Source organism: Cynocephalus volans, chromosome 10, assembly GCF_027409185.1.
Source record: "Cynocephalus volans isolate mCynVol1 chromosome 10, mCynVol1.pri, whole genome shotgun sequence".
NCBI lineage: Eukaryota > Metazoa > Chordata > Mammalia > Dermoptera > Cynocephalidae > Cynocephalus > Cynocephalus volans.
Genome location: NC_084469.1, coordinates 10,185,383 through 10,198,989, shown reverse-complemented (window position 1 = coordinate 10,198,989; position 13,607 = coordinate 10,185,383). Strand labels below are relative to the sequence as shown.

Below are 13,607 nucleotides of genomic sequence, written 5' to 3'. Positions count from 1 at the left end.
TATGATAGGCTTTATTCAGATAGTCTGATCATCCTGTCACCTGCTAAAACCTTACATAATCCTACCTCCGAATGGATGGGAAAGCTGAAGAAGCAGATTGGAAATGAAGAGAGAGTATAAAGTGTTTTGCAACTTTCTTGATGGAACAGAGGCTTTCTGTGATACTTTTGTCAGTAACAACACTTTTTTTTTTTTTTAGTTGCAATGCTCTTAATTATTCAGGGTCCAAGGGCTTCGTTTCTTAAAGGTGTTTCTATCAGACTGATAGGCCTTCCTTATAAGGGTGTGTGTGTGTCACACGCACGTGATAGAGAAAGAGAGAAAATATGAATGCACCTAAAAATCCGAAAATCTGGTCCTCTTACTTAGGATTTTATTAGAGTTAGAGTTCCCTTTTTGCCATCTTGACAGCAAGTACCTTTGTTTTCTCTTTTTTCCTCACTGCTTTATCCTTTTTAGAAATGAGAGTTTCTTAAGGATATGGTTGAATGGCAGGGAAGGGTAGGAAAAAAATTTGAATATTTAATGGGGTAGCAATTGTACTCGACAGGACATTACCACTCAGATATATAGAAGAAGATGATGTCTGTATCTTTTATCTATTTAGACAAAACACTATCTCTGATTAGTGTTCAATGTAATGTTTTCCTCTATCTCATTTAGCATGTATAAATAGGGCCTTAAATAGTAACTTTAGGTCAGAGACTGTCAGCAGGGCTGCCATCGTTCCTTGGGGAATATTTTGGAAATGGGTGAGGGCTCTCGAGATTGTTATAATAAAGAAGGTTGCAATTAGCATCAAATGAAGGGAGCATAGGTGCTATATGCTCTGCAATACATTAGCTAGTTCCAAACAATGACAAATTATCCTATGTCCTAGCAAACATTCAAGTGAGTAAAAAGAGTTTGATTAATCCAAGCCTACAATCAAATTCAATTTTACATGTGAACACAGAGCATTTCTTACAAAGTTTTAATATACCCTCTTCTTCAGCAACACAAGTACCATGTAAATCCAGAGAAGGTGGTACTTCATTTTGTTCTGAATTTTGTCAAGAATTGTTCACTGTTCTGGAGAATCACACCACTGAAGTCAAAACCACTCATGGATTCTGGAATCGCCAATACAGTAGTATAATTTGCACCTGTTTCAATCAAGCCTCCAACTTTATTTTATCTTCAGGTACATCATGCCCAAGTACTTACATGTTGAAGTATATAGTATTTTATTATAAACAATGTTCCTTGTGTTTCTGCCTTATATTACAGTTAAAGCATTACATTTATTATATTGATTGTTTCTCTTTTTGAGATTATGTGTATAAATTAGTTGTCAACAACTGTTTCAGTAAAGAGCCATTGATGAAACATTTAGGCTTTGGGGGCCAAATGGTCTCTTTCACAACTATTTGACTCTGTCATTGTAGTGAGAATGCAGCCGTAGACAATATGTAAATAAATAGACGTTTTCATATGCCAATAATGCTTTCTTCATGGACACTGAACTTTGACTTTAATATAATTTTCACATCACAAGATAATATTCTTCTTTGGTTTTTTTAACCATTTAAAAATGTGAAACTATTCTTAACACTTGCATGGTACAAAAACAGACAGTGGGCCATATCTGGCTAGGAGGCACTAGTTTGTCAATCTCTGTTCTAGTGTATCAAGCTCAAGCATTGCCACACTGATATCTGTATATGTTATTGTAAGTTACATTTCTTTTCTTTCTCCTTTATATTATAGTTAGGGCACTATGCTGAGTTTTTGAAATGATGAGTATAAATACTGTAAAAAAAATTTTGTACAACTCTTCGGTAAAAAATTTAATGTAAAACAAAATTTTCAAGTGTTGAGTGGATGCTTACTTGGAATAATGAAACATACAACAGAGCAGCTTCCCCTGTAACTAGCTCTGAGAATAAAGAAATAAGGCTGCATTTATGGTTTAAATTGTTTAATGACAGTCAACGATCCTGATTGGATAAAACTTGATGAGTTTTGATGAAACTCAGAACAGAATTTCCTATCTGTGCAAGCAAAACCAGTCCTGGTTTATCTCTGATGCAAAGCTGTTGAGTGATGCTTGCATTTCAATGCTTTTGAGCTTTTATTATTTATTTATTTATTTATTTATTTTATTTTATCAATATACAATGTAGTTGATTTTCGTGTCCCTTTACCGAATCCTCCCTTCCCCTCCCCGCAATGCTTTTGAGCTTTTAGAAACGTGTATTGTTTCCAGGCTTCAGCCATGTTCCATGTCTAGCAGAGCTGGGCTGAAGTCTAGTGAAATATCAGGGTTGGGTTTTTTTAGTAAGTTGTACTGTCTATGAATTTTATTTAACTATAGTCAAGGTGAGCATTACAGAGCATTTGCTTCGAAAAAGAGCTGTTGAGTCTGAGTGCCTTAAGGAATGTCCGATCTGAAGGATTTTTAAGATTTGGGGATTTTCTCCTCTATGACAACCCTCCAATGAATTGGAGAGGAGAAGGAGGGTAGATCATGCTATGACAAGGCCCAGAGAATTCTTTCTGAACTCTAGAGAAATGTCCTTTTCCACCCACTTGGTGAAATTTTTTTTGCCACTTTGTTTCCAGCTTTACTGAGGTAAAACTGACAAATAGCAATTGCATATACTTAAGATGTACAACTTGATGTTTGACATACAAATACACTGTAAAATAATCACCATAACCAAGCTAACTAACATATCCATCACCTCACCTAGTTACCATTTTCTAAAAAACCATTAAAGGATTTTTTTAATTTTATTTTTTATATTTTTATTTATTTATTTTTATTTTGATTGACTATACACATTCATGGGGAACCAAGCTGACATTAAGCACCTGTGCCCAAGATGTGGCGAGCAAATCAATACTATCACCATGCCCACCACCTCAAATTGCAATTGTTCTCCATGTCTGCCACCCAGTCTTTTGAATACAGCCATTCTAACTGTGGAGAGATGATATCTCAATGGGGTTTTAATTTGCATTTCCCTGATAATTAGTGACACTGAGAATTTTGTAAAGTGCCTGTTGGCCATATGCATGTCTTCCTTTGAAAAATGTCTACTTAGCTCCTGCCCATTTTTTAATTGGTTTATTTGTTTTTTTACTGTGTAGTTGTTTGAGTTCCTTGTACATTCTGGATATCAATCCCTTGTTGGATGCATAGTTTGCAAAAGTTTTCTCCCATTCCATAAATTGTTTTTTCACTTTGTTCATTGTTTCCTTTCCTGTGCAGAAGCTTTTTGGTTTGATATATAATCCCATTTGTTTAATTTTTTCTTTTGTTGTCTGTGCCTTTGGGTTGTTATTCATAAAGTCTTTGCACAGTCCTAAATCCTGAAGGGTTTCCTTTTTGTTTTCTTCTAGGAGTTTTAAAGTTTCAGGTCTTATATTTAAGCCTTTAACCCACTCTGAGTTGATTTAGTATATGGTGAGAGGTATGGGTTAAGATTCATTCTTGTAAATATGGATATCCAGTTTTCCCAGCACCATTTATTGAAGAGGCAGTCCTTTTCCCAATGTATGTTCTTGGTGCCTTTGTCAAAGATCAGTTAGCGGTAAAAATGTGGGTTGATTTCTAGGTTCTCTATCCTGTTCAATTGTTCCAAGTGTCTGTTTTTATGCCAGTACCATACTGTTTTGGTTACTATATCTTTATAGTATAATTTGAAGTCAAGTAGTGTTATGCCTCTGGCTTTATTTTATTTTCTCAGGATTACTTTGGCTTTGGGGTCTTTTGTCATTCCATATGAATGTCAAGATTGTTTTTTTCTAGTTCTGTGAAGAATGTCATTGGTATTTTCATGGGGATTGCATTGAATCTATAGATTGGCTTTGGATAGTATGGACAGTTTTGCAATGTTGATTCTTCTGATCCAAGAGCATGGAATGTCTTTCTTCCTTTTTGTGGCTTCTTTAACTTCTTTCAGTAGTTGTTTGTAGTACTCATTGTACAGATCTTTCACCTTCTTGGTTAAATTAATTCCTAGATTTTTTTTTTTTTTTTGGTGACTATAGTCAATGGGCTGACTTTTTAAATTTCTTTTTTGTCTAGCTTGCTGTTGGAGAATATGAATGCTACTGATTTGGGGGCATTGATTTTGTGTCCTACAACACTACTGAAATTGTTAATCAGCTCTAAGAGTTTTCTGGTAGACTCTTTAGGTTTTTCTGTATATAGGATCATGTCATCTGCAAATAAGAACAAATTGACTTCATCTTTTCCAGTCTAGATGCTCTTTATTTCTTTCTCTTGCCTGATTGCTCTAGCTAGTACTTCCAATACTATGTTAAATAGGAGTGGTGAGAGTGGGCATCCTTGTCTTGTTCCTGTTCTTAAGGGAAAAGCCTTACTGATGGTGGGCTTGTCCTATACAGCTTTCACTGGGTTGAAATACTTTCCTTCTTTACATAATTTGCTGAGAGCCTTTATCATGATGGGATGTTGAATTTTGTCAAAAGCTTTTACTGCATCTATTAAGATAATAATATGTTTTTGTCCTTGGTTTTTTTGATGTGCTGTATCACATTTATTGACTTGCATATGTTGAACCATCCTTGACTCCATAGGATGAATACCACTTGATCATGGTGTATAATTTTTCTGATGTGTTGCTGTATTCTGATTGCTAGCATTTTGTTGAGGTTTTTGGTGTCTATATTCATCAAAGATATTGGCCTTTAGTTTTCTTTTTTTGTTGAATTTTTGTCTGATTTTGGTATCAAAGTGATGCTGGCCTCTTAGAATGAGTTTGGGAGTGTGGCCTCTCTTTCAATTTTTTGGAACAGTTTAAAGAGAATTGGTATTAATTCTTCTTTAAAGGATTGATAGAATTCAGCAGTAAAGCTATCTAGGCTTTTCTTTGTTGGAAGACTGCTGATTACTGCTTCAATCTCATTGCTTGTTATTGGTGTGTTCTGACTTTCTGTGTCTTCTTGGTTCAGTCTTGGTAGTTTGTAAGTGTCCAGAAATTAATCCATTTCTTCCAGATTATCAAATTTGTTGCTGTACAGTCATTTGTAGTAGTCTGTAAGGATTATTTGCATATCTGTGGTATTCTAATGTTTCCTTTTACATTCGTGATTTTTGTTACTTGGGTGTTCTCTCTTTGTTGCTGTTTCTGTTAATCTATCTAATGGTTTGTCTATTTTATCTTTTCAAAAAACTGACTTTTTGTTTCATTCGTTTTTCTATCATGTTTTGGGTCTCTATATCATTTCGGTTTGCTGTGATCTTAATTATGTCTTTCCATTTACAAACACTGGGATTGGATTGTTCTTGTTTTTCTAGTTCTTTGACGTATAGCATTAGGTATTTATTTGAAATCTTTCTATTTTTTGATGTAAGCATTTATTGCAATAAACTTCCCTCTTAGTACTGCTTTTGCAGTATCCCACACGTTTTGGTATGATGTGTCAATATTTTCATTGGTTTCAGGAAATTTTTTGATATCCTATTTAATTTCTTCTTGGAGCCATAGGTCATTCAGAAGCCTGTTGCTTAATTTCCATGTTTTTGTATAGTGTCCTGAGTTTCTCTTGATATTTATTTCTAGTTTTAATCTGTTGTGGTCTAAAAAGATACCTGAGATGATTTTGATTTTGTTAAAGTTGTTGAGACTTGATTTGTGACCTAAAATGTAGTCTATCCTGGAGAATGTTCCATGTCCTGATGAGAAGAATGTATATTTTGTAGCTGTTGAATGAAATGTTCTATAGATATCTGCCAGGTCCAGCTGGTCTGGAGTATAGTTTAAATCCTGTGTTTCTCTGCTGGTTTGTTGCCCAGATGATCTGTCCAGTGCTGAGAGAGGGGTGTTCAGGTCTCCCACTATTGTTGTGCTTGAGTCTATCCCTTTCTTTAGGTCTAATAGTATTTGCTTTATATAGCTGGGTGCTCTAGTGTTGGGTACATATATATTTATGATTGGTATGTGTTCCTGCTGGATAGATCTCTTTATCATTATACAGTGACCTTCTTTGTCTCTTTATAGTTTTTGGTTTAAAGTCTATTCTATCTGATATAAGAATAGTTGCTTCTGCTCATTTTTGGTTTCCGTTTGTGTGGTATATCTTTTTCCGAACCTTCACTGTTAGTCTGTATGCATCTTGACAGGTGAGGTGAGTCTCTTGAAGACAGCATACAGTTGGTTCTAGCTTTTAATTCCAATTTGTCAGTCTGTGTCTTTTGAGTGGGGAGTTTAATGCATTTACATTTAGGGTTGTTATTGAGAGGTATTGTCTTACTCTTAGCATTTTATTATTTTTTGTTTAGTTGTTTTAAATATCTTTTGTTCCTTTCTTCCTCCTTTATTTTTTTGTCTTCAATGTTTGTTAGTTTTTTGAAGTAGGAAGATTTAGTTTCCTTTTTCTTTCTCATTTGCATTTTGTTTTACCAGCGGGTTTTGTTCTTTCTTGTGTATTCATGGTAGTGATTATTGTTTTTTGGACTCCAGATGCAAGACTCCCTTGAGAATTCCTTGCAGGGCTGGTCATGTGGTGATGAACTCCCACAGTTTTTGTTTGTCTGGGAAATACACTATTTCTCCCTCATTTCTGAAGGATAGCCTTGCTGGATGTAGTATGCTTGGCTGGCAGTTTTTTTCTTTTAGTATTTTGAATACATCATACTGTTTTCTTCTCACCTATGGAGTTTCAGTTGAGAAATCTGCTGTTAGTCTGATAAGGGCTCCCTTATAAATGACTCGATGTTTTTCTCTTGCTGCTTTTAGGATTCTCTCTTTAAGCTTTGCCAGTTTGACCAGAATGTCTTTTAATGACTATTCTCTTGTAGAGGATATTTTTGGATTGAATCTGTTTGGAGATCTTTGAGCTTCCTGGATCTGAAGGTCTGTGTCTCTCTCTATACCTGGGAAGTTTACCATTATTATTTCATTGAATAGATTTTCAATGCCTTTATCTTTCTCTTCTCCTTCTGGAACACCCATGGTTCAGATGTTTGTGTGCTTAAGGTTGTCTGAGAGCTCTGTTAGACTTACCCCATTTTTAAAAAATTTCTTTTTTTTCCTTTTTTTGTCTGCTGGGATTATTTTATAAGGACCATCTTTGAGATCAGAAATTATTTTTTATGCTTGCTCTAATCTGCTATGTAAGCTCTCATTTTTGTATTTTATTTCATTGAATGATTCTTTCAGTTTGAAGAGTTTCACTACATTTGTTTTTAAGGTATTAATCTGTTTGTAAATTTCCTCCTTGATATCCTGAATATTTTTTCTCTTTTCATTGTGCTGTCTAACTGAGTCTTCTCTTATCTCATTGAGTTTCCTTCAGATAGTCATCAGAATTCCTTTGTGGTCATTTCAAGGTTTCTGTTCTGTAGGGTCTGGTACTTGAGAATTACTATACCCCTTTGGCATTGTCTTCTTTTCTTTTTTCTTTTTCTTTTTTCTTCCATATTTCTATTATCTCTATGTTGATTTCTGGTCACTTGGTAGACTGATTGCTTCTTCTATTACTCTGGAGTGGACTTTGGGAAGAAAGACTTCCTCCTCTTTTTCAAGGCTCCTCTCTAGTGACTCTCCTTGTGTCCATGCAGTTGAACATGAATTAGGCCACCTGTGTGGTGACTGTGGCTGCTACTGTGGCAGTAAGCCATCCTTGCAGTGGTAGATGCTCTGGTGGTGGCTGTTGTGGACCACCTCCATGGAAGCTGTGTGGGGCCTCCCTAATCTTGGTGGTGCTGGCTCTTGCCTTCTGTGCAGGCAGGGTGGGGAGCTGCCCAAAGTTTTTGCCTGCCTGGGCCTCCCTGGTCAGATGGCACTGGTTCTTGCCTTCTGTGCCTGCAGATGGGGCAGGGAAGCTGCCTGGGGTTTTTGCCTGCCTGGGCCTCCCAGGTTGTGGCAGTGCTGGCTCCAGCCTTCTGTCCACTTGGTAAAGTTTGCAACCATTTAACTCTTGATCTAGTTTTGCAACTTGGGCAAGACTAAAGGCTTCCTGGCTGACTTCACATCTCTTTGTCCTTTCCTGGTACTACAAATACCCAGAGTCTCTCTTAAATCTTCCACTTGGCTCCCTGGCTGAACAGAACCTTTCCAGGCTCTGCTTTGAGGTCGCTTCCCCCTTTGCCTGCTGCCCCAGAGCAGATACACCAGCTCTCAACTCAGCCATTCTCAGGATCTTTCTCCAGGGCTGTGGAAATACCTGAACTCTACCCATACCACATGGGAAGTCAGAATACCAGGAAATTTAGTGCAGTTTGATGTGTCCATGTGCTAGGTTTGTGATGGGAAACTTGAAAGGTAGAGTCTTTCCAGAGCCTTAAACAGGTTCTTTGTCCCTCTTCTATTTGTTTCTAAAGTCCCCTAACCCCACTGTCAGTTCCAGAAAGAGTGAGCTTCTCTTTTACTTGTCCTGTGTCATAAACTCTCCTTCAACTGCAGAGCTATAAGTCTCAAGGATTTTAATGCTATGGGAAGACACTTGGAGCTAAGTAATCCAAGCTCATCCAGAAACTAAAGGAATTTAGCAAATCCTCTCTACATACAAACAAAGCCTTGCTTTCAAACCCATTGTCTTGTATCCATTCTGTCTAACCCAGATGTGTCTCCAGGCTAGGACTTTGAAAAGGGAGGCTGGGGGGCGGGGGGGGGGATTTAAAGAAGGAAATTTAAATATGGTTGAATCTACCTTATTTTCCACCAGTGTGACTGAGAACTGAAATATAAATGCAGTCTCATTAATAAAGGGGTAAGTTCAAGTTTATGTGTCACCTGTACTTAGGGGTGTGCATGCACATATACTGGTGTAATGGAACTGCCCCAATTCACCTATCAGCTGTCATAAATTCAAAGATTATTCTGAGGTTACATCAGTGTGACCTCACATATCTCTATAATATTTGCCAATATCTTTAGTCTTCTACCATTTCTCCCTGTAATATCAAAAGCTCCCACCATGGTTATTTATCTCCTTGTTTTCATTTTCCTGGGACCTAAGAAAAGCTGGCTGGTTGCACCCTTTAGCCTTCTAGCTTGGCTCATTCAGCAAACTGCCAGCCTCTCCAAACACAAGGGTTCTGAGTACATACAAAGTTCTTACCTGGCCCATGGATGGGATCTGCCTTTTCCCTCAATTCTAACTGTGTGTGTGTGTGTGTGTGTGTGTGTGTGTGTGTCTTTTCCCTCAATTCTAACAGTGTGTGTGTGTGTGTGTGTGTCTTTCCCCTCAATTCTAACAGTGTGTGTGTGTGTGTGTGTGTGTGTGTGTCTTTTCCCTCAATTCTAATAGTGTGTGTGTGTGTGTGTGTGTGTGTGTGTGTGTGTGTGTGTGTGTGTGTGTGTGTGTGTGTGTGTGTGTGTGTGTGTGTGTGTGTGTAAGGGGCAGGTAGTAGAAGAGGACAGCCAAACAAGTAACAGGGAACTTAAATACCCAATTACTTTCTCTTTAACTTCAATCGAAATATCTGAATATTTCTAATAAAAATCTATGACAATATGTTTACGTGTTAATGATCTACTTGAAAAAAAAAGATGCTGTGGGAGAATGACTTTGGGGTAGAAAAGGGTTATTTTATGGATATTTGGACAGCTAGGACGCAGTACTTCTCTACTACTATCTTAGTCTTTCTTCTCTTGTGCTTTTCCTTTAGCTCAACAGAATTCACCAAAAATCCATGAAGGCTGGTGGGCATACAAGGAGGTGGTCCAGGGAAGCTTTGTTCCAGGTAAATACATATTCATTCTTGTTTGTTTGTTTGTTTGTTTGTTTATAGATAAATAAATAAAAAGGAGTTTAAAATAAAGCTAGTATTATTTCCAGAATTTTACATTTGTTAGATGGTATGAAATGTATTGCAAAAGGCAATGTAGTCTAACTTATGTGTCAGAGGAGTACTCCATCAAGAGAAAATTTATTGAGTGGCTGCTTAACCAGAACACATTTTTTTCCATCTAAGCCTACAATCCCAAGCTCCTTCCATCCTCAGAAGGTTCTGTTAGGGAGGGAGAAGGGATGGAGGATCGAGAGCTGAATCTCTGCCTGCTGACATTTGGTTAATAAAGAAAGAGCCATTTCTTAACATTAATGAAACAGGAAATATGAGGAAGCTTGCTGGGCAGCATGATGTCACTTCAGCAACATCCATGGTCAGGACTTAGCAGATTGGGCCAAGCACCAGCTAAAAATAACAAGCAAAATGGATACTATCAGCATGGGAGCAGAGGACAGAAACCTGAAGACAGGTTAGAGCCAGAAACATACCATGACTTCAGTTTAGAAGCGAGGTGGAGGGTCCCTGCCTTCTCCCCCTACTCTTACCCTCATCATGGTCTTTGTCCTTTTGCTGCTTCAAGATCTTAGTTGGGATAGAAGCTAGGAAAGAATGTTAAAGGGAACGGGGGAAGAGAAGTCAGGTGAGATTTTGCAGAATATTTTTAACTGCTTAGCTGAGAGATTAAGAAATAAAGCTCTCAGGAGGAGCCAATGTGTGATTCCCACTCAGACACTGAAAACAGAGGGCCAAAGGTGTCAGCTGAGGTCTCTGTAGCTGCTGGCAGGTAAAAAAAAAGAGCAGTGTTCCAGGTCATCTGGTTCATTTTACCTGTTCTTCTGTTGAGACCATTACATCAGCTGGGCAAAGCTAAGCAAGTTAACAAAACCCTGTGAGCACCACTTTTCTCATTCGTGCTATGGAATAATAGGTACTCTTGGAGCTTTCCAACAGGAGAAAAACAGGAGCAGACATGGTGAAGGAGAGTGGGAGGCTCGGGGAAAAGCCACCTGGCTGCCAACTCGCCTCAGAAATGAGCATTTTTAACTTGATTCATTTACTATGACACATCTGTTCTTTGGCCCAGTGAACATAGAAACTGGGCTTGATCAAGTTACCCCAAAATGACCATGCTTCTAATAATAATCTTATAACAATTTAATTGACACAAGTTGTGTTCGTATGAAATGATGTAGATACACAGCATTTGGTATTTACAACTGGGGACATTCCTTTCCAACAGATAGAATATTTGTGGGTTTTTTTCTGGTGAATCTGCTTCTCATATCAAGATATTCCAGAAAATACATTTATAATTATATTCTTCTACCTTGTAAGGATGCAATTAGAGCAACAAAGGAGAATTCCCTCCAGGTCATAATAAGTCTTGCCAAATTAGTACTTCCCCTACAGAGAATATCCTCTGTAGTGACTGAAACACTCATGGATAGAACTGGATGTGCACTGCAAAATTTTGCTTTTCTGCCCCATTTTTTAAAAAAAGTTTTCCTCTGTTGACACATTCTTTCTTTACATGTAGTCATGGCCCTGTTTTGAGTTGGTTGTTGCTTCTAGGACAACTAAAGGAAAGACTGTCTATCTTTCATGTGTTGATTTAAAAGACTTTAACTTGCCCATATTCCCAGCTTTAAATGAGATGATATATGGTAACCACTGCCTTGGGAGCAGTAAGACGTGAAGGTCTGAAGTCCTACAGACCTGGGCTTGAGTCTGGTTTCTATGGTGTCCTGTTAGTGGACTGTAAGTGAGTTACCTGCCCATTCTCAGCCCCCTGGAATCTTCATCTGTAGAATGAAAGACCAAATTGACCTCATGAGGTTATGTGAGGATTGAAATACATTGTGGATGTAATGTGCTTATGATAATGTCTGGTGCATAGTGAAAGTCAGTACACATCAGCTGTCAGTGCTATAACTATCACTATTTTATCAGTAACAAATTAATTGGATATTTGACACTTCTCTGCTTGCGAAGAGGCAGAGAGCTAAAAACTAAAAAGTGTAAAAATGCAAGTGAGGGTCTCTCGTGATGCCTGAAACTTGGAGGATGCTCAGTACATGTTTCTCGAATTTATAAGTTCAAGGTCTCTACACAGTGGCCAACTGAGAGATGACTTTACCATCCTCTGAATTTAATAGTCCTTAAGCCCTTTGGCCTCCTGGTAAAGAAGACTGGTTATCTGATAATTATATTTTCTAAACTTTCAGGAACTCTAATTCTGTTAAAAAGATAAGGGTCATGAGAACTTGTGAATTAAGTACCTGAACCTGAGGCTTTAACATCTGACAGATTCTGGGTGACCTACTTTATCTGAGCTGGTGCCTGAGGCAAACGATGGACCCTTTACCTTCTGTTATCATTCCTTGAGTGTAAAGTTGAGTGTTCTTCAGTTTGGTACTGAGATTTTTTTCAGGTTAAGTGTGTGAAAGAGGAGTGAATGTCATATGACTAGACTATTTGAACAAGTTTTATTGTCCCATATGTTCTTTACTAAAGTGTCTAGAAATAACTGTCAGTTGACATAACAGTTGTGAATCTGTGACTTCAACAAAGCTTGTGGTAGATAGAAATATAGGAGCTCTACAGCAATGGTGTGTACAAGGTTAATTTGGCACCAGAATTCCCGACTTTGGTCAGTTTGATAGCATTTATGGAGTACCTACCTGGTGCAGGACACCATGTTTAGGGGTATTAATAAAGAGATAACTGATACATGGTTCTTATTCAAAAGTGAACCCACAGTCTAAACGGCAAGATAAGTCATAAACCCATGACTCAGGATAATAAGAGCTCCAACAGGGATTATACAACACGTAAAGGGGGCAATAAGGTATCATGATTCTGCCTGCCTGGTGTTTAATAGACCTCATTGTTTACCTGCTCAAATCCATACCTTCATCCGACCCCACCCACAGCCAGAATCTGCCTTGCAAATAAAGCCCAGATTTTGTTTGTGGGTTCACCTTACACATACCTATGTGCTCAGGGGAGGAGCCCCTTCCCAGTTCCAGAGGGTTACTCTTGGCTAATATCTATACCAGCCATGGTGATGTCAGACTCTTTTGTGCCAGTGAGTGGTTTAGACATTGTTATGGCTAACTTTATGTGTCAATTTGGCTAGGCCATGGTATCCAGATATTTGTCAAACACATCTGGATGTTGCTGTGAAGCTATTTTTATTTTAGATGAGATTAACATTTAAATCAGTAGACTTTAACTAAAGCAGATTATCCTCCATAATGTGGGTAGACATCAATCTATCAGTTGAAGGCCTTAGGAGAAAAAGTCTGAGAATCCCTGAGAAAGAGGAAATGCTGCCTCCAGAAACCTTTGGCCTCAAGCTGCAATATCAACTCTTCCCTGGGCCTCCATCCTGCCGGCCTGCCTTGAAGATTTTGAATTTGCCAGTCTCCACAGTCACGTGAGACAATTCCTTGAAATACATCTCTCTCTTCCCCTTCCCCCTTCCCCAGCTTGGAGGTGACACATACACTAGTACAAACATGAACACGGTTCTGTACAGGTTCTGCCAATGGCACACAAGAACTGCTGAATAAACTTGGGGACAAAAGCCACACTAAAGTTGGCAGAGCAAAAAGTTGGAAGGAACGTATATCTTTTATGGCCCACTCAAGGGTTGAATTAACCATGATCCTGCTACCACTGACTTTGTTAACTGAAATAACAGACTTCTTATTGTTGGAGCCACTTTGAGTTGAACTTTCTGTCACTTGCAGCCCAAGGCATTCTTCCAGATCTAGGTGTCTTAGCACAAGGATGCGGGTAGAAGAAAGGAGGGAAATTAGAACTGGGTCTTGACAAAGTTCAGGATGAGTCA

At 38.2% G+C, this 13,607-nt stretch overlaps 1 protein-coding gene across 1 annotated transcript in view; it reads left to right on the top strand.

Annotated features, from left to right (window-relative positions):
• Nucleotides 1-13,607, top strand: part of CA10 (carbonic anhydrase 10) — a 488,423-nt gene that overhangs the window by 71,353 nt on the left and 403,463 nt on the right. The window contains exon 2 of the mRNA XM_063113016.1: nucleotides 9,629-9,703. Within this exon, the coding sequence (XP_062969086.1) occupies nucleotides 9,629-9,703 (75 nt within the window). The remainder of the gene's footprint in view (nucleotides 1-9,628; nucleotides 9,704-13,607) is intronic.